Source organism: Columba livia, chromosome 3 (assembly GCF_036013475.1).
Source record: "Columba livia isolate bColLiv1 breed racing homer chromosome 3, bColLiv1.pat.W.v2, whole genome shotgun sequence".
NCBI classification, from domain to species: Eukaryota; Metazoa; Chordata; class Aves; order Columbiformes; family Columbidae; genus Columba; species Columba livia.
The window spans coordinates 57,284,485-57,303,144 of record NC_088604.1 but is presented as its reverse complement, the minus strand read 5'-3'; the positions used below and the strand labels follow the sequence as shown (position 1 = coordinate 57,303,144).

At 36.1% G+C, this 18,660-nt stretch overlaps 1 protein-coding gene across 11 annotated transcripts in view; it reads right to left on the bottom strand.

Moving 5' to 3' along the window:
- Positions 1–18,660, bottom strand: part of LAMA2 (laminin subunit alpha 2) — a 356,006-nt gene that overhangs the window by 190,376 nt on the left and 146,970 nt on the right. For all 11 annotated transcript variants that reach the window (XM_065056885.1, XM_065056887.1, XM_065056893.1 and 8 more), the window contains exons 10-12: positions 16,823–16,983; positions 13,574–13,714; positions 12,014–12,187 (exon numbers count right to left, since the gene is read on the bottom strand). In XM_065056885.1, the coding sequence (XP_064912957.1) occupies positions 12,014–12,187; positions 13,574–13,714; positions 16,823–16,983 (476 nt within the window). The remainder of the gene's footprint in view (positions 1–12,013; positions 12,188–13,573; positions 13,715–16,822; positions 16,984–18,660) is intronic.

Below are 18,660 nucleotides of genomic sequence, written 5' to 3'. Positions count from 1 at the left end.
CCATAATGATATCCATTAGGTTTTACAATAGGTGTCATTTATCCTTCTGTAAGAATTCCATCATAATTCAGCATAGACAGAAATATACTCACTATGATGAATCTTTCCATTAATAATGTGGATCCACATTATCCAATATAATATGTGCTGTATTCAAACATTAATTAACATCCACTTATTTTAAAGTGGTAGTCACTACCTGCAAAATAAATCCTGCTTTGTGATAGAAGCTTAAATTCACCATATTCTTCAGGCAAAGTCAATACATTTCAGCAAACAACCACTGTTTTCTGTGCTTTATAGAATGCTGCAGCAGTAGCATGCATGCTGTAGTATTTATGAAAAGTGGACCTTCCCGCACTAGATAACAGCAGACTTCTAACAGGCAAGAAACTCCGGAACATCATTTTCAAATACATGGTTGACTACAGTCACTTTACACTGATTCCTGCTGTGGTTCTTCTCCTCTACACTTCTGAGCACCACAGAACAGTCTCAAGTACCTAAATAGAGAATCCAATAGGTGGCTTTTCAGTTCTCTAAAGACTTTGGCATTTGAATATGAAACCAAATTTGTGCTCTGAAAAATGTCAGAAGGACTTTAGTAGGTCAGATCAAAATCTGTTTAGACTAATGTCCTCTCCCTAAACATAAGAAAAATTTCATAGTGTTACTAAGTAAATAATTTGTCATCTTCAACTCAAAAAGCCCTGGATTTCTTCAAGCTGCCCAAGCTGCTGTATTCGAAAAATATAATCTTTGGCTTTGTTACAGAGCAAAACATAGCTACACATTCTGCATATCTTTCAGGCAGAAATGGCCATAAAAATGTCCATTTCAAGTGCACATAAAAAATAAAACACGCAAAATACATACAGGAAACCTACCAAACAATTTAAATATGTCCTCCTGTTTTAAAAACACCAGGACACTTTGGAAGAAAACAGGAAAATACTTTTTTATAGGTTTGATACAAGTTTTTACTCTAGCTGCATCCATGAAAAAAATAAGACTTGCTTGTGGTAATGCATTTCGAAGATCTATGGAACAAATATTTTCTAAAAGGAAGCTGCACTATTTAGATATTCAAAATACTGAAAGACAGCCTGAAAGAGTTATTATGTAAAAATCTTGAGAGAGGGAAGCACAAGCACTTACTTTTTGGAAAACACAATGTGATCAGAGTAAAGTTAATACTATGTACAATGCATCCACAGCTGATAGCCCAGAATTATCTTATTTCTCAAAAGTGAATATAGAAAACACTGCACAGTATTGGAAATAAAGTAGGCAAAGAAGCTAAATAATGATTTACAGGAAAAGTAGCAAGGCTAAGTGTTTCATATTTGCCTAGAGTACCCTGTTTTCCCAAAAATAAGAGTCTTATACAATTTTTGCTCCAAAAGATGCTTACTTTTTTACAAGTATAGCTTCCTGGACACTATTTAAATTGACGTTTTAAATGAACTGTAACTAGGGCTTGTTTTTGGAGTAGGGCTTATATTCTGAGCATCTTCAAAAATTCTGCAACATCATGCTAGGGTTTATTTTCAGGATAGGTCTTACTTTTGGGGAAACAGGGTAGTACTTTCAATAGCTATGATCCAAGTATATAGACAGTAGATTGAAAGTATGCTACAGTCAGTAAAAATGTTTATAATAAAATATAACTTCAGGGGAAGGCTGCTGTTTTCATTATGTTAAAGAAAACATGTAAGCTTCAGATTGTATTTTTCACAAAAATTTGCATTGAAAATTTGGAAGCGTTTTTCTTATTTTATCTTACTTTTGTCTGTAACTTTCAGAAAAACAGACTTGAAACTTGTAAATTGTATTGACAACTGTGTTTTGTCACACATTTTCATACAAGTTCCACAGTTTGATAAGACCCCCACTAAACAGTGTATGAATTTCTATTTAATTCAGAATTCAACCTCAGTTCAGGGACAGGTCAGGACATGCTCTAAGATTTTGAGAGCTCTTTTGCCTCTCCCAACTCTTTCAGCTCCTATTTATCACCTTGAATATTGCAGGCAGAGGGATGTTTCGTTTCATGGAGCTCTGCGAAAGCATGGTAATGAGCCTGGTGGTTTACTGATAAGGTCATCTACTTGATCACATTTATGGGTGTTTTTTTGAGTTGCTGTAATTGTTACCAAAATTTTTAAAGTTTCCTACTACTACTAGCTTCTTTTCAGTAACAAAGGAAGGAAAAAGTGACAGCTCTGCAAAGGCACACTGCAGTAGCTCAGAAAACCTCCATTAATGCCAGGCAGGCTCAGAAGGTTTGACCTGGCAATATCACTGGCCAAAATCTGAAACTAAGTATCTTGCTGCAATTTTTATTATAGAAAATTTGAAAATGTTTGGTGGAAAAAGACAAACCAGTATTTTAAGGAAGAATTTTCAGAAACCTTTAACATAAAAGCTTGAAGTTTGCTTAAGAAAGGTTGCCATGATCATTCCTACATTTAAGTTCGTAAGCTTTTTATTTTGATGTGGCTAGTTTTACTCTCTTTCATCCTTTGGATCATACATTTATTTCTTTTTTTTCAATGAGACAAATGTGTAAAGCTCTTTGTATTCAAGTTATAGGTACATCTATCATATATTTGACATAAAACAAAAGACACGGGACAGTGACAAAACTGGATTTTTGCACATCTACCTAAACTGAACTAATACATCACCTATGAAAGAGAGGAATAATTTACTGGACTGCACATCACAGAAGATGAATCTCAGCAACAAAACTGTAGAATGTTCTTTCTCAATAGGACATTTAATCACGGCAGACTAAACAGAATTACCTCACACGTTTAAGTAACAAGTCACAGCTGACTAAACAACGTGCCTGTTTATTTGATTAGCTTTAAAGGCATCTGTTGTTATGAATCTACTTTGTAAGTTAAATAATGCAGTTTCAGTCCACCAGTTTTATTAGTTTAGGCTGCCTAGGTTTATTAAGTTAGGAAATCTTGTTTCCATAGCTAATGACAATATATACTGATCAATTAGTTTTCTTTTTCATTTTACTTTTTTTACTTTCTATCTTTTTTAACTTGTAAAACATTTAACATGACTAGATGTATGTATAGTTCTATATTGTTGCCTTTAATTTAAAGTATGCAAGAAGAAATCATTCCTCTATAATATCACATACTTTGATCATCTGAGCTTCACGAAAACTTCAAAGTAAATATAATACTGTGCTATGTTTTCTGGAGTGTGGAAGATACAATATTGATGGGAAACTATAGACTACTATTCACTGTATTTATATCCATTAATATTGCTGCAAACGTGCTACCCACAGCGAAGTAAACTTGGAACTGTTTAAATTTGATTCACTGTACAGAGTAAAGGATGCTCTGCAGTGAGGCACAGCTCACCAGGAGATGCTGCAGGAACCCTGCTGGAATGACACCATGCAAGAGAGGGATGTATGGAGACAGAGTTGCTGTGCTGACTGGGTAGCTGCATGAACTTAAAGCCTGTCATTCAGAGAACTCCCTACAGGCCACATTTTCAGAGCAGACTACAGCTACCTTATGGTTAACTGGTAATATGGTTTATGAATATATAAAAGCCATTTATCTTACACAATTTCATTTTAAATATTGAGGCACAATAAAAATCTTATTTCAAGGACAAGAAATTGAAGGTATGTATCTCTGACACTGTTATTTTTAATTAACAAAATACACTAGAAATCTTTAATTGTGAGGGGCACGGAAGGGCAGGGCACAACCAAAAAAGCCCAGAAGAAAACTGACACAGAAATTTGTTAAAACAACTGCCTTCATTGTGAAAAAAAAATACTGTTCCTAAAAAGGGTTAAACCAGCCAAGGAACTGGTACAAACTGTTCTAAATATTTAATGACATTTTATACTTAAAGGTTTCAAAAGCTTGTAATAAAATAAAGAAAAATACTAGTAATGTTACAGTTCCTCTGTCTTGCTAATTTTTCTGAGGAAATTACCTATGGAAAATAAATTGATAGGGCTAACAGGGCCAAACAAATAAAACAAACTTTTCAATTAGAAAACAGGATTCTCCTGTATCATAATACAGAGTGCCTCTGAGCCTGAAAAGGCATGTAGATACCCATCAGAAATTCATCCAGCCATCTCAGGAGATGGTACTGCACATACTATGAGAAATGTTAGGTACTTCTAGCAAAATATGGAATGTTCAGGCAGGACCATTAAAAAGCCCCCAAAAACCACAAAACAACCTCACCAAAAATAAGTGCAAATATATTCACTTGGGTAAAACAATCATCTGTGTCTACCCATGCATGCTATCTGCTCTCATTGCTGTCACTCCTGTCAATCTGAAGTTGATAGGTAATGGCCCTGTGATTCAGGGAAACTGCTGAAGTGTGTACTCAGGCTTCAGTTTGAGAGATGGGTTCATTTATCATCATAATAAGCTATTACCATTGATAGGTCACAACTCATTGAAGAGACAGTCAGTCTAATTGGCTCAATTCAGTTAGCTCTGGATGTGCCTCAAGGAGACAAGCACTGCTTTGCAGGTAATACTCAATCACCCATCAAACCACTTGTTTAATAATTCATCACAGTTCAGACTGGGGTTCTGGCACATGATTATCCCTTCAATATGCCAAATATCTGGTCTTAACCCTTTTGTCTCTTGGGTCCAGGAAGACAGAGGCAAGTTCATTCTGTAGTTAGGGTAACCCTTACTTCCAGAAACTTACTGAATATTGAAAATTTCCACTGAGGTTTGCTTTCTAAAGAAATTTGTTGTAGTTAGCTAGAATCTCTCTGGAAAATAAAATCTTTGCCATGATCATTCTCTCCTGCTAAAGGTCAGCTTACAGTATGTAAGCTTAACAGGTATGTAAAGTAATGGAGGTCGTTTTGCCTTCTAGAGATTTAACGAAGCAATATGGGTCCATTCAGAAATATTTAGCAATCAGGTAATGATAGGGTAGGTGAATCAGAGGGTATAGTATACATGAGATACAGGACCTACAGTATTTAAAGGAGGCTCTTCTCAGTGACAACCAATGATAGGACAAGGGGCAAAGGGTACGAACTGGAACATAGGAAGTTCCACTTAAATATGAGAGCAAACTTCTTCACAGTGAGGGTGACAGAACACTGGAACAGGCTGCCCAGGGAGGTTGTGGAGTCTCCTACTCTGGAGACATTCAAAACCTGCCTGGACACATTCCTATGTAACCTCATCTAGGTGTTCCTGCTCTTTCGAGGTCCCTTCCAACTCCTAACATTCTCTGATTCTGTGATGCTTCATACTCTGTTCAGATATTAGTTCAAAACATGAGTCACTCACAATATTGAAATGTTTAGAATAATGACTTTATGAAAGGTCAAGTTAAAACTAAACTAATAATTCAAGCCTCTGATCCCTAACATGCTACTTTCTTGTCAGTTCTGGTTCCCATTTCATCGTTCAATTCTTTGTCAGTATATGGCAGCCATACTGAAAATTTCTTTTGCAATCGCTTCATTGTCAAAGGCTTTAAGGTTCTATTTCTTCCACCACTTTCAGTGGTGTCGTGGTGAGTTGACCCTGGGCAGCAGCCAAACACCCACCTACCTCCCACTCCTCTCCCACATGGAATGGGAAGAAAATAGAAGGAAGGTGAAAAGACTTGGATCAGTGGGAAGGCTGGAGAGAGAAAGAGATGCTGTGCAAGCTCTGTTCTGCAAGAGCCGAAAGACTAGTGCGTTACCAACGCTGTTTTAGCAACAAATGCAAAGCACAGCATGAAGTGAACTCCAGCCCAGGCAGACCCAGTAGAGATGTTAAAATACTATGTTCATATCAGACTATCTGAAAAGTAAGATGGCCTGCCTTTATCTTTTTCTTGTTAAACTGAAATACATGAAAGTGATCATTCCGATACTTAGTTTTTGGATGACTGACTGGAAATCTACTAAGTATGGATATCACCTTCTGAAAATTAGAGTTTGTAAAGCACTCCAAGCATAATGGCCCTACCACTCACCAACCATCTATGAAAAAGTCAAGAATATATAGAATTTACAAAATTACTCACATAATTTTTATTATAATTAGTTATGGAACTATTTGATTCTCACCAGCTCTTTATATACACTTTGAGTGTCAGTTTGAGTTTTCTTTCACTAATGATATCTTAAATTAATTTGTACCATTTTCAGCTATTGATAAACCACTCTCATTTCTTCCATACTCCAGTTAGTAATAATGCTTTGTGTGTATCCTTTCCAGTCTCAAGTAACCGCTGTTCAATTTAGCTATCTCTAGCTTAGAATCACCATCACCATGCTTCTTTGCATATTGATTAGCACTCAGTACAAGTTATCAGATATATCAGATTTTTCTAAGTCAAAGTCTTTTCTTCTGCTGCTTCTGCTTTGTTGGATCCTTCAGTATTTTAGTATTTGGGATGTGAGATAAGAAAAGTAAGAGTTTCCAGTCTGGTAAACATATTCCCCAATTTACTTTCTTCGTTATTTCCTAACACTACTCAGTATTCTCTCTCTAGCATTTACATCCCTTCTTTTCTCAAACTACTTTATTTCCCACTTGTTTCTCCATTTTTCAACTGCCACTATTGATTAAAACCCTTGCCTTCAAGGCAGACCTGGGTTAGCAGGTAATGTAAAGGACACCTGAGATTTATGAAATAATTTCACCAACAATAAATCTCCTCTTTTCTCATACAGTAATATAAGATGATTTTAGCACAAAGAAATTAAATGTATCATGAGATATATGAAATACTGCAGTCAGTGGACTAAGATAGCCAGATTCTGGGCCTTGTTTCAACTAATTTCTAAGGCACAAAGAGGCTGTAACAGTCTACTGGGCATCCTTAGTTTTCCTTGCAATCACGATAATGGCTCTACTTGAACTGCCCCAATAGGCTATCCAAACATCATTACAAGCATTAATGAGGCACAGTGTGCAAAATTTACTTATGTCTTGGTAGCTCTTTACAATCATAGGTAGCTGAACCCCCTAATAGGACAGTCCTGATACTGTTTCAGTTTGTATTGGAGATCTAGTAAAATTTGGCTAGCCACAGCTGTGAAAAAATGCAGAGACCTGTCCCTGTCTCATTTCATGGTGCCACGCTGAGAGAATATTCCAGCAAAGATAAAGAATCTAAACCGGATCATGTAATACAAACTAAGCAAATTTAAAGGAAGCATCAGTCAGCTGTGGTTCAGATCTTTAAAATGTTCTGCTCTTCACTCATGTTTCTGTTATGTTTGTCTCATCCTTTCAGTATCTGAATTTGCCTATTACTCCAATTTTAGAAGCTACAGTGAAGTAACTGTTAACAAAATAAACAGCAACTTAGTATAAGTTGAAGATATCTTCATACTGTTGACTGAGTCTGATTACCATGGTGACTTAATTTTGGTCAAGAAAATTTAGACGGTGATGTAGAATAAAATGATTTATATTAGTTTAGAGTTTACTTGTTAAAAACCAAAAACATATCAATAAACTAAGCCAGCTTTTTATTGGAAGAATGCATTCAAATATGAAAGCCGAAAGATACTGAAGTAGCTGTCTTTACAAAAATATTTTTCTTTAGGTTCAAATGAATCATTTTCTGCCATGTATTGGCTGTTGACACCACTTCAAAAAAATCTGAGGATCTGCAGCAACTGTGAATAACTTCAAGACTTTGCACTGAATGGAGATTTCTTGCATACTATGTGCTGCTGATGCCTATTACTGTTTCTTTTACAAATACAGATAATGTGCATACAGTTACCTTTTTGACCCCACTCAAACATATAAGACATTAAGAATCAATAAATGTCCATGCACACTTGTTTTTGAAATGTTATGCCTTAAATCTGAGGAACACATTCCCTACTCCAGCCCCACTTTACTTTTGCTAGCTTGGAGATGTTCTTTGTTACACATTCAAATCTGAGGCTGAAAGCAATTTCTCTGCAGAGGGTATAAAAAGGCAAATTTAGCATGAAGTACTGGACCTGCCACCACTGCGGAAAAATCCTTTACGCAGTTTGCAGATACTTCAAGCACTGCCATTATGTTACTAAGTGGTGGCCTGCTTAGACTTGGACAACTCATCTGCACTAGGGAACAAAATCTCCTACATGAGGGGCTAAACTGTTCATATAAGAGCTGAACGAAAGAATTACCTTATAAAGGCACACAAAGGAAGATCACACCAGCCCACCTAAGTTTCACCACTTCACTTCCCTGACAATAAAAGCAACACAGACACAGACTCAAAAAAAATCAGTCTACTGACTAAATTTAAGACACTGTTGGAATTATGAAGTGTAGGTCACTCACTGCTTTTCTTGAAGCCAATGAATTGGAAAACAAACAAACAAACAAACATAACCAAACAAAAAAACTGATGGTAGAAAAAAGTAGCTTACAACAACAATTTATTTTGCATCTCATCCATTTATACCAAAACAGGTTCAGTTAGATTATTCTCTTTGAGGCAGGCAGTAAAAGCAAGAAAAGAGTTGTGGATCTATCTAACTCTATCATCTCTCATGATCAAGAAAATCTTGGTATCGGAAACCATGATGATATTAGATGAAGCTTTCTGGGTTTAGAGGTATTAATAATTTAGGGCAATTGATCCTGTCACTTCTGTTCCAGTTGATTATTGTGTTATTGACACTTTATGTTTTGGGTTTCAACTCCCTTTCCCCCTGGGACCTGTAGACTGCAATTTGCTTTGCATTATTCTGTCTTTTGCATCAGAATTACCTAAGAAATGAGAACAAATGGAATAAAAGAAAAATAAAAGCCACAAGGACCTAACTTATGATTATTTTATAATTCAATATTTAATCCTATGAGGTATTCTGGGCAGTCTGCAGTAGACAATATGTCTCAAAACAAATCGCTCACTCCATCCCAATCTTTAACTTTCCACAGTAGAGTACTTTTAAAGGTTGATAGATTTTGTGTGTATTGGCTACAGGGTTATTACAGTATCTTCATCTCTGGACTCAAAGAAACACTGACTTCTGTAAGTCAGCAAATAGGTTACACAGCTAATTACAAAAAAACGGGCAAAATAAATGAGGTGACAGAGTTAAGTCAAACAAGTACCTTTCCTGTTCTGTACATACAGACTTTACACAAAACTTTCAGCAGTTGCCTTTCACTAGAAGTCAGATAAAGAACAATCTATCCACCATATAGCTGCTTAAGTCTATGCAGTTCACAAACGTGATATGCTAGAATTTTTCCAAGAGATAACAAAGCCATTTATTCAAGTATCTTCTGCTTTAATATTCAACATGTCCTAACTTCATGAAGGACCAAATTACACTGAAGGGGATCATGCTGTACAATTAGTTCAAATGATTCCTGTAAAACAGCACTCAATACAAGAGACTTCTCAATCTGAATAAAATCTGTCAGTTAGCAAATAGTATTTTAGAGCAGAAGTGTTTAAGGGCTCCTATCACGTTGTTTGCAGTATAAGCAATGGTGGCATTAATACCTGCTGAAAACCCAGACAGAGGAGTTAGAGGATGCATCATCTAACTTCTGTATGACTGCTAGGTTTTGAGATGATGTTCAGAGACTTGGATTCTAGGATGGCCTCCACCTACAAGTTGAACTCACCTGTGACTGCTGACCAAGGGCAGTGCCCTAAATACCTGAAAGAGGCAGGGTAAATCTCCACCTTTATGATTAAACCTGGCCCATAGCAGAGAATGGAACATAACATTTGCAGTAGCACAGAGAAAATAAGGAAGAGAGGCTTTCTCTAAACAAAGATATTTCCTCATGGAATCTCAGGCAGCCTCAGCTGTCATGGTGTGGGCAATGTCATATGTTTATTTAGATATGCTCCATACCATGTATTTAAAAAAATTATCTGTGTTTGTACAACAAAGTTGCAGTTCTAGTAGCAGCATATATATATATATAAGAATAAAAGGATATGGTGATGTTAAACTAATTTGCTCATATTCTTGTCCTGCGTTGACATAAACAAGAATCCTGTATAGCCTCCTGTTATTTATAATGTCTCCTTAGACAGTCAAAGACCAGTATCATACAGTCTAGTGTCACCCAGATTTAGATAAAGAAAAAGCTGAAGGCTGCACACTCAGGACCATCCTATTTATAACTCTTTTTTTCATCCAAAAGAAGCATTTGGAGATGGATGCAAAACAAGCAGATAGAACACATATGGCAATCAACATTGTGGAGGCGTATGCACTACATGCCAACTTTATATTAAAATAATCATTTTAAAGAAGGTTTTTGAGCTATATTTGAAAACTAGGAAATGTAGGGTGGTTACTACCTTTTGTTACTGAGTTTTATTTTGGGGAATAGTATTTAAGAGCAATAATTTTAACAATAGAAAGGAAAGGCAGTTTTCTGTCACACAAGGTTTATAAATTATAATAGAAGTGTACATCGTGATACAAGATTTCCTAAATTGCTCTCTACATTTCCTAAAACAAAAATTCTTAAAGACGCTTGCCTGCTCTGAGATGCCAATTATTCGACTGTAACACAGCTAGCAATCGCTCTCAAGAAAGGATGTTTTTATCTAGTTTGGCGTTATCCAGTTTCAGCTATTTAGAGAAATGTTTTATTGAGTCTACAAACAAGGACTCTCAATATTCTATTTCCATTTCCCTTTCCATAGCACAAATCATATGGCCTAAGCATGTCATTATGACTATAATTTACATGATGCAACATGACAGTTAAGATGTACTGTGGTAATTTGTGAGTGCTTTCAGTATTATTGTAGTATCAAAAATTTATATGGTTCAGCTATTAAGGCAAATTGCTCCATTCATACAGAGATATCCTACAGTAACCACAAAGGACCTCCAAATTACACTGAAAAAATATCTTCCACATTCAAATAATTTGTGCACATTCTTACCATTATTTTGTTCACTGAATAGAAGTAGGATGAAATTCTGTTTGGAAAAGTATCAGTTTGTATCTCAGGGTAAGTTCACCAGACATGGAAGTCTATAGAAGAAACCCTCCCTTTGCCACCTAAATAAGTCTGATTTTCTTTAACAATTTATAGCCATGAACAGGATGCCAAATTCTTTGGAATGATGCTATTTAGCTTACACATGCTCACTTACCTTCTGTCATGTTGATTTTCAGCCAGCAGGAAGAAAAATAAATAAGAGGTTGACTAGCCTGAAGAGACTAGAGGAAAACGTGCTGAAGTGTATTAGTGTTAGAATTTCTGATAAGTTTTAGCATAATCAGGATTACAGTAAATGGAAAGCTGTTTATATTTCTTCACATTTAAGACTCATTCTGTCCTCAGTTCTCCTCTCTGGAAAATAACGTGACATTCATGAAAATATCCTGTATGATAGCAGGAAGTCTAGTGTTGAGAAGCCTGACAGTCAGACCACTGAAGCATCCAAGATTTTAGAAAGCAAATATTTGGTATTAACCTGCAGGGCATGAATATGTGTGTACATGCACGCATAGACACACACAGACTTGGATAAATATATACGTTAGAACAGGCACAGAGCTCACAACAGCATTTTCTGAGTTCTGGGGCAGAGAGCTCCCCACACACAAGTTTCTTGCCAAATATTAAAGTTTTGTAACACACCCCCACAACATCTGATACACAACTTGCATCTCTGAAAAGCAGACGAGGGAACTAGTTTTCAAAGCTGAGAAGGTGGGAAGAGAACAGGACAAGCTGAACCACACACCAGCTAATTCATTCAGAAAACAACTCTGCAAACTATATAGACTTCTCTAATACCTGACAGCAGAAGCCTCAAGAGGTCTCAAGGTCAAAGATACTCAGTTAATTTTCTCTACTTAACTTTTCACATCACAAGGATACTCCACATGCCTGATTCCCTTCTGCTTGTGGTTGTGCTAGTCAAACAGCTATCCAACTTAATCTTCCCTCAGTTCCACCCTGCTTCAAACTCTTACTGCTTTTGTCAATAAAACAAATTAGCATTTAGGCAAGTACCATCTGCACTTACTTTGTTGCCCAAATAAGAACTGGGTGCACTCCAATAATAAGTCTGTGGCAGTACTTTTCGTGCAGCCACATTGCTGATGCTAAGCTGCTGGTGCCCATCAAATTGCTTTTGCTTGGGGACAACTCTGATGAGACCTGGTAAGCCAGTCAGATACCAGCCATTCATATCTTCTATCTATAATGACAGGAAAAAAAAAAAAAAAAGAAAAAAAAAGAAAAGAGAGACAAAGAAAAACAAAACACTATAATAAGAGTCAGAACATCAACCTTTCAATATTCACAGCCTCTTATTATTCCATTTTTAAAAAAATGACTAGGTTTATATGATTCATTGCACTTTAGGAACAAAGGACACCACAAAGTAATAACAGCAAAAATTTCTCTTATTGTATGTGACTGGGAGCTATAAATTCTGAGAAGTTTGAAGCAACTACAAGTATTTGCTGTCTCTGCTTCTTACAGTCCAGAGTGAGGAGGAAATTCTATTGTACAAACATATGTGTAAGAATATCTCCAAATATGATACAAGTTTCCAATAAATAATATCAGTCATAGAGGGTACAGACGATGAGCTGACAAATTGGTATAGATTTTTTGATTGTTGTAGACAGCATAATTTATAATAATTTGTAGTTCTAAAGCCTTACAACATACAAGTTCAAATATACATTTTTTTTTAGAAAGCCAAAGTAAAGCTAGAGAGCACCAGAACTTGAATTTCAGAAATCCCATAACTAGAAATGAATCATCAGAGAAGAGTACACTGTTCATACAAGGGTAGCTTCTGGAGCCTGGAGACAAGCAGAACAAGACATAAGCGCAGCCATGGGATGGAAAATTTTCCAGATGCTGGCATGTAAATGAGCACACTAGGCATATATGATTTTACTCGTAGAATTCCAGTATACCAATACAGCCAAAACCAGGAGCTAGGAGACCTGGAACACATTTCCTAAACTCAATCCACAGACATTAACATGTAGTATACATCCATTACACTGGAATCAGTGTCAGAGTCGAGAAGTCGCTTGAAGTCTAGAGTACATTTGCAGTCTAAAGACACATTTTTCTACAGCACAAATAAGATGAGTAGGTTAATCTCTTTTTCATATCCTTTCATTGGAATGACATATGCAAAAGAAATTCACTCAAAATGCCCTCTGTAAGGCATCCCTTTTTCTTACATAACTGTGTGTTGTACATTTAATGTTTCAAAATTCTTAATTTTCTCAGGTCTAGAAATTTAATAATGACCTGAAAAAGAGGTTGCCATATGGATATCCTGCATTTTAACTCAGACTGATTATGTATGCACATTTCCAGGACTGTGTTTATGCATAGGGCTTCATTTTTGACTGTTTTAACTTCTTTTGCACTTTTCACTGCTAACTGCACTTTTTCAGAACTTTCGCACAATTAAAAGAAACAAAGCTTATAAGCATTTTCTTCTGGATAAATGAAAAATACATAGGCCAAAAAAGAACATGGTGACAATGGACAGTGACAACACACAGAAACACAAACACAATGACATAGACTGATAAAGTATGATTTTTCTTACAGTGCTGTAGGTAAGATGAGAGTGTGTGCAGACGTTTGTTTTGCCAGAGCAGAAACATTCCTCGCAGCCTTTGGGATTTTTTTGCTGCAGATTGAAGAAACCTGGTTTGCAACGATCACAGTTTTCTCCTTCAACATGTTCCTGGAAATGCACATTAGAATATTACTTCAGTTGTCACAGATTAGAACTTGAGTTCACAAGTTTTGTACTCTGCAGGAGAGTATAAATGAAGGACAGAGACACTTATAGGAAAGACTATTTTTATTTGTGAATATTAGTAGCAAATCTTGTACACAATAAAAGTTACCATGGCTGCACATAAATAACGGAACATAGAATTTGGACATTATAAGGTTTTTAATTTTTCTTCTACATGAATGGATTTGCTTGATTTCAGTAAATAATCTAATTGATCTTTACACTTAGGAGAGTCTTTCTTTAGGGAAAGAAGTATGGGACACAACATTACAGCCTCAACAACTGTAGTCTGTAGGTTTGGCTGATAAGATCTGTGCATGCACAATGACGCAAACTACAGGTACATTGCATCAGTTGTACCAATCATTCAGCATATCAGCTTTTCAGAGGTCTATCTTTAACAGCTGAATTCAGGCTAAATCCATTGCTTCTTTCCATAACTACATGTGTTTGCCAGCCATGCAGTCAGGTCTGCAAACTCCCCCCCTGCAGAAAGCAAGGCACTAAACATGCATGAAGAATTCTAAACTTAGCATTTGGTAATTACAGTTTTCAGAGAAAGCTTATGTTGTACTTTAAGTCCTTCTAGCTTACACAATAAACCAATTTGTCCTATAGGCAAAGACAAAGCCAGCTTTTCTACAAGGAGTATGTTGTGAAAGGCTCACGCTATGTTGCTGCCTTAGTAAATCAATATTTTTCCCAAGATATCCCAGAAAATTCTTTCCCTTTCAAAAGCATTATGTACAGTCTCTTTAATCCTGGACACAGTCCTCTATGGTAAGCACACAGAATCAAATTGTTGGCTACACATCAGCAGAGAATGAACACAATATAAAAAGCCTGCTCATGCTGTGTAGTCTGTGATTGCTTGAAATACACAGCTCTGAAGTAAGTTCACCCAGCTACTCAAGCCTCATATGATAAAAGATGTGGGTAACCTTTGAGAACTCACAGGCACCCAAATGCTCTCACGCACAATTTTGATAACTAGAATTAGGAACCCTGGTCCCAAAAGTTTCAAACCTTGCTGACGTGCTTAGTGTGTACAGAGTGTGAAAGGCAAAATAATAAAGAAAAAAAGAAAAAAAAGGGGGGGTGGGGCTGGCAAAGTGTGTGTTTAAATGAAAAGTTGTCTTACTCTGCAGTCACAAGAATGTCAGCAGTGAGTAAACCTGTATAATTCTATTGAGTAGGCAGCAAATTCAGTGGATAATAGATTTATAAAACTCAAAGTCAGAAAGGAGATCTAACCTATCCCTCAGACAATGAAGCAATGTTTCTACAGCCTCATTTATTTCTGAACCTTCAGAAAGTTCTCTGAGATAATTAGTGATAAAACAGGCATTTCTACCTGTCCCTCACCTTTTTGTACATCAGTTTACTCTGGCTAATGTGGTAAAGATAACAATCTAACGCTCATTACATTTTGCTGCTTACAGTTAGAATTGGTTTTCAGCAGTCAATTTACTTTGCAAGAAAACTGTCTTTAGTAAATTTAGAGCTCATCATATGTAACTGAAAGATGTGATTAAAAGAAGGGAAGCATTTTTTATTAAGATCTGCTATTAACTTGTCCAGACATCCCACTTTATTATTCATATGGAGCATAACTAATCTGATTATTTCAGTGTCCCTCTGACCATAATCTGCTTTGATTTGAATTTGAAGATTACTAGTGAAAATAAATGTGTATGTATCTGTATCTCAGCTATCTGCAAAGAACGTCATTTGTCTCCCACAAGCACTTAAAAAGGAATTAGAGGAGCAGAAAGGAGACAAAGAATGAACAGCAAGAGAAAGTGTATATATTGTGGACTCTCTAGGATAGGAACAATTATCTCTATTCCACACTTGTTCATTCTGGTTTTATTGTACTAACAGATCAGCCTGGCATTACACAAATAATGTCATAAGAATAATACTCATTCAGCATGGTTATCTTGTATTTGGCATATGACATCATCAAAGCTCCCTTTCAACTCAGAATATAGCAAAATCACCCCTTTTCTGATCTCCTAGACTTGATATCTTAAAGAATTAGAACTGTGTTATGGATAGATTTCTGACAGAGAGCATGTATCTATTACATAAAGTAAGGACAAGGTTAATTCTCTGAGTAGATTTCAGTGCTATTCGGCTGTCACAACAGAGCTTTATGTGTGTCTGCAGCATGAGCTGAAGTATTGAAGTATTTTTTTCTACATTCTTGTATATAAGGACATAACATAAATAGCTTTAAATTCACACTTGGGTCTAATTCTGTTAATCAAATGCTGGAAGGAAACTCGCACAAGTACGACACAGTAAATTGTCCTTTGGGCCTATTTGCAGTCACTTACTAAACAGTGACTTAGAGAGCACCACCATTTCTAAAGCACTTCTGGTAGCTAAGTATTTTTTAAGGCATGGATGCATGTGTTTTTAGAAGTTTTTTATTTCAATATTATATCAATATATAATTTGCTGGAGGTACATGAAAGCACACAGAGAAAATAATTTTTACATTTTCTTCCTAGAAATTAAGAAAGTCATCCCAGACTAAGAATGGTAGCAAAGAATGCTCTCAGTTTGGAACTTAGCAAGAAAAGAGGCTTATATCACTAATGACAACTCCTAAAAGGCAAGCTTTTTGTTTGCTTTAATACATCAACAGTTCACCTAGTTTTCTCTTTTGACATGATATTACAGGTTAGTTTTAGAGCCCATCATACTTTAAACATATAGTTTCTGAGTAGATGAGGATATAAGTTTGAAACAAATGATTCACAGGTTTCTTAAGTATCCTTTCATTAAAGATTTCGAAATATTTGTATGAATGGCAGCAGGCTCCTATGTACCTATGTTAATTGCAGTGAATACTGAGATGGCACAAGACAATCTAAGACTTTACAGGACGCAGAACAAATGTTCTATAAGAAGTGAATAACATAGATACTAGCACAGCTAAGTAGGACAGTGGAATGCTGTTGTATGATAGAAGACAACTAACTGCAATCTTTCAATATTTTTAAAATTTTCCTATGGATTAGAAGAATTTGACATCCATACCTTGCAGGTGCAAGGACCTACACAAGGGTCAACATTCACACTGCCTTCCAGGGAGCAGTTGCAGGGCAGGCACTCAGGATATCCTGTATAACCCAAGGCACATCTATTGCAGCTTTCTCCTGCATAGCCAGTCTTGCAGTGACAGAAACCAGGCAACATACCTATGGGAAGAGGGAGAAAACATACAACATATTTGATTTATCGTTACTCTTATCAGCTATATGTGTTAGAGTGCTTGAAGCCACACCTTTGGTAGCTGTAATGAAAGGGCATTTACTGTGGGTCACACCATACGTCTATTTAACTCAACATCCTGTCTGAGAGAGGCTAGAATAAAGCATGTAAGAATAGAGTAAGTATATAGCGATTTGGATTCTGAGCTTCCAGAAATCTGCACATTAGAGATCTTCTAAACTGAAACTTATCCCTACTTCCTTGTATCTAACAGTCCCTGAAAAAATTGCCTTCCATTAATTCACCTAATCGCCACTGAATATGCTTCTACTCTCAGAATCCATAGAGCCACATTTAGCCATGTGTAGCATGAAAGAAAACACTGATGTGTGTTAAACCTGCTAATTCTCGTATCACAGAAGAAAGCAAGTAACTGTTCCCTAATCACTTTCTACATGTCATCTATGATTTCAATATACCACTGTCACATCCCACAAGACATTTTTGTTTCATACACCAAAAACTCCTAAGCCTATTTAGTATCTCTTTAGACAGAAACTACTTTGTATGGCTGAAAATCTCTGTTGTCCTCTGCATTGTTTCCTGTTCTAATAAATTATTTAAGGAGAAGGGAGTGCATAGTGTGGGCCTGCAAATGGTTTGATGTTTTCTTTTCACTTTGGTTTTTTAAACATCATAATATTTCATAAGGCTCTGTTGGCCTTTTTGACTACTGCTGAGCCAGCACTGAACTGATACATCCAGGGCACAGTCCAAGGAAATTCTAAGAGCTGTTTCACAGCTGGTAGTGCCTAATTCAGAAATCACTGTAATCAGTGTAAAAGTAGAACTACTTTTCTCTGTGTTCTACTTTTCCTTTAATTGCCACAGAAATTCATGTTATTTTACTACCTAGCCACTGCCTATCTTGAGATCTTTTTGAACATTTTACAGTTCTTTCATTTCTCTATACTAAAAGATTTTGTACTTGCTCACTTTGTCACCTGCCCAGTCATCCTTTTTCCAGGTTAAATATTAATATTTTCAACAGTTCATACTGATCATCACTGTGAAAATGGTCCATTATTCTTTTAAGTCTATTTATTCTGAAGTACAAATCCATGAAAGAACCTTTCCTCCTTCTTCTGCTACATTTTCTTTCATGGTCTTTGGTGAAGGATCTTGTCAAAATTTTTTGAAAATTGAAATACAATATTAATCAAATGAGCCTTTGTTCACATGTTCATTTAATCCTTCAAACAGATTCATAAGACGCACTGTCCTCTGACATTGAGCTTTGCCCATTTTTGCCATAGTTCAGAAGTGGTATAAATCATTTATTGTAGTTCTACTGATTTACTTGTTTCAGAAACCAGATCTTCTGATTTTAGTTTCCTGGAACCCTTTGCCTTTCTATTACAAATTGGATAAATAGTTTCTATTTATTGAATATTAATTTAAGATTTTAAAAGTATTATAAACTACATCTAATGCTTCAAGCAATGCCATTTTAACTAAATCCAGAAGCCAAGGATAAATACCCTATATGCACCATGAATTTTTATTCTTCATTTATCAGATTTCTCTAAATCTGCCACTTCTGTCTGAGACAGTTTTTCTGACTTGTCCCCATGAACAAAGACTCCCAAGTGGAAAATTCCCTG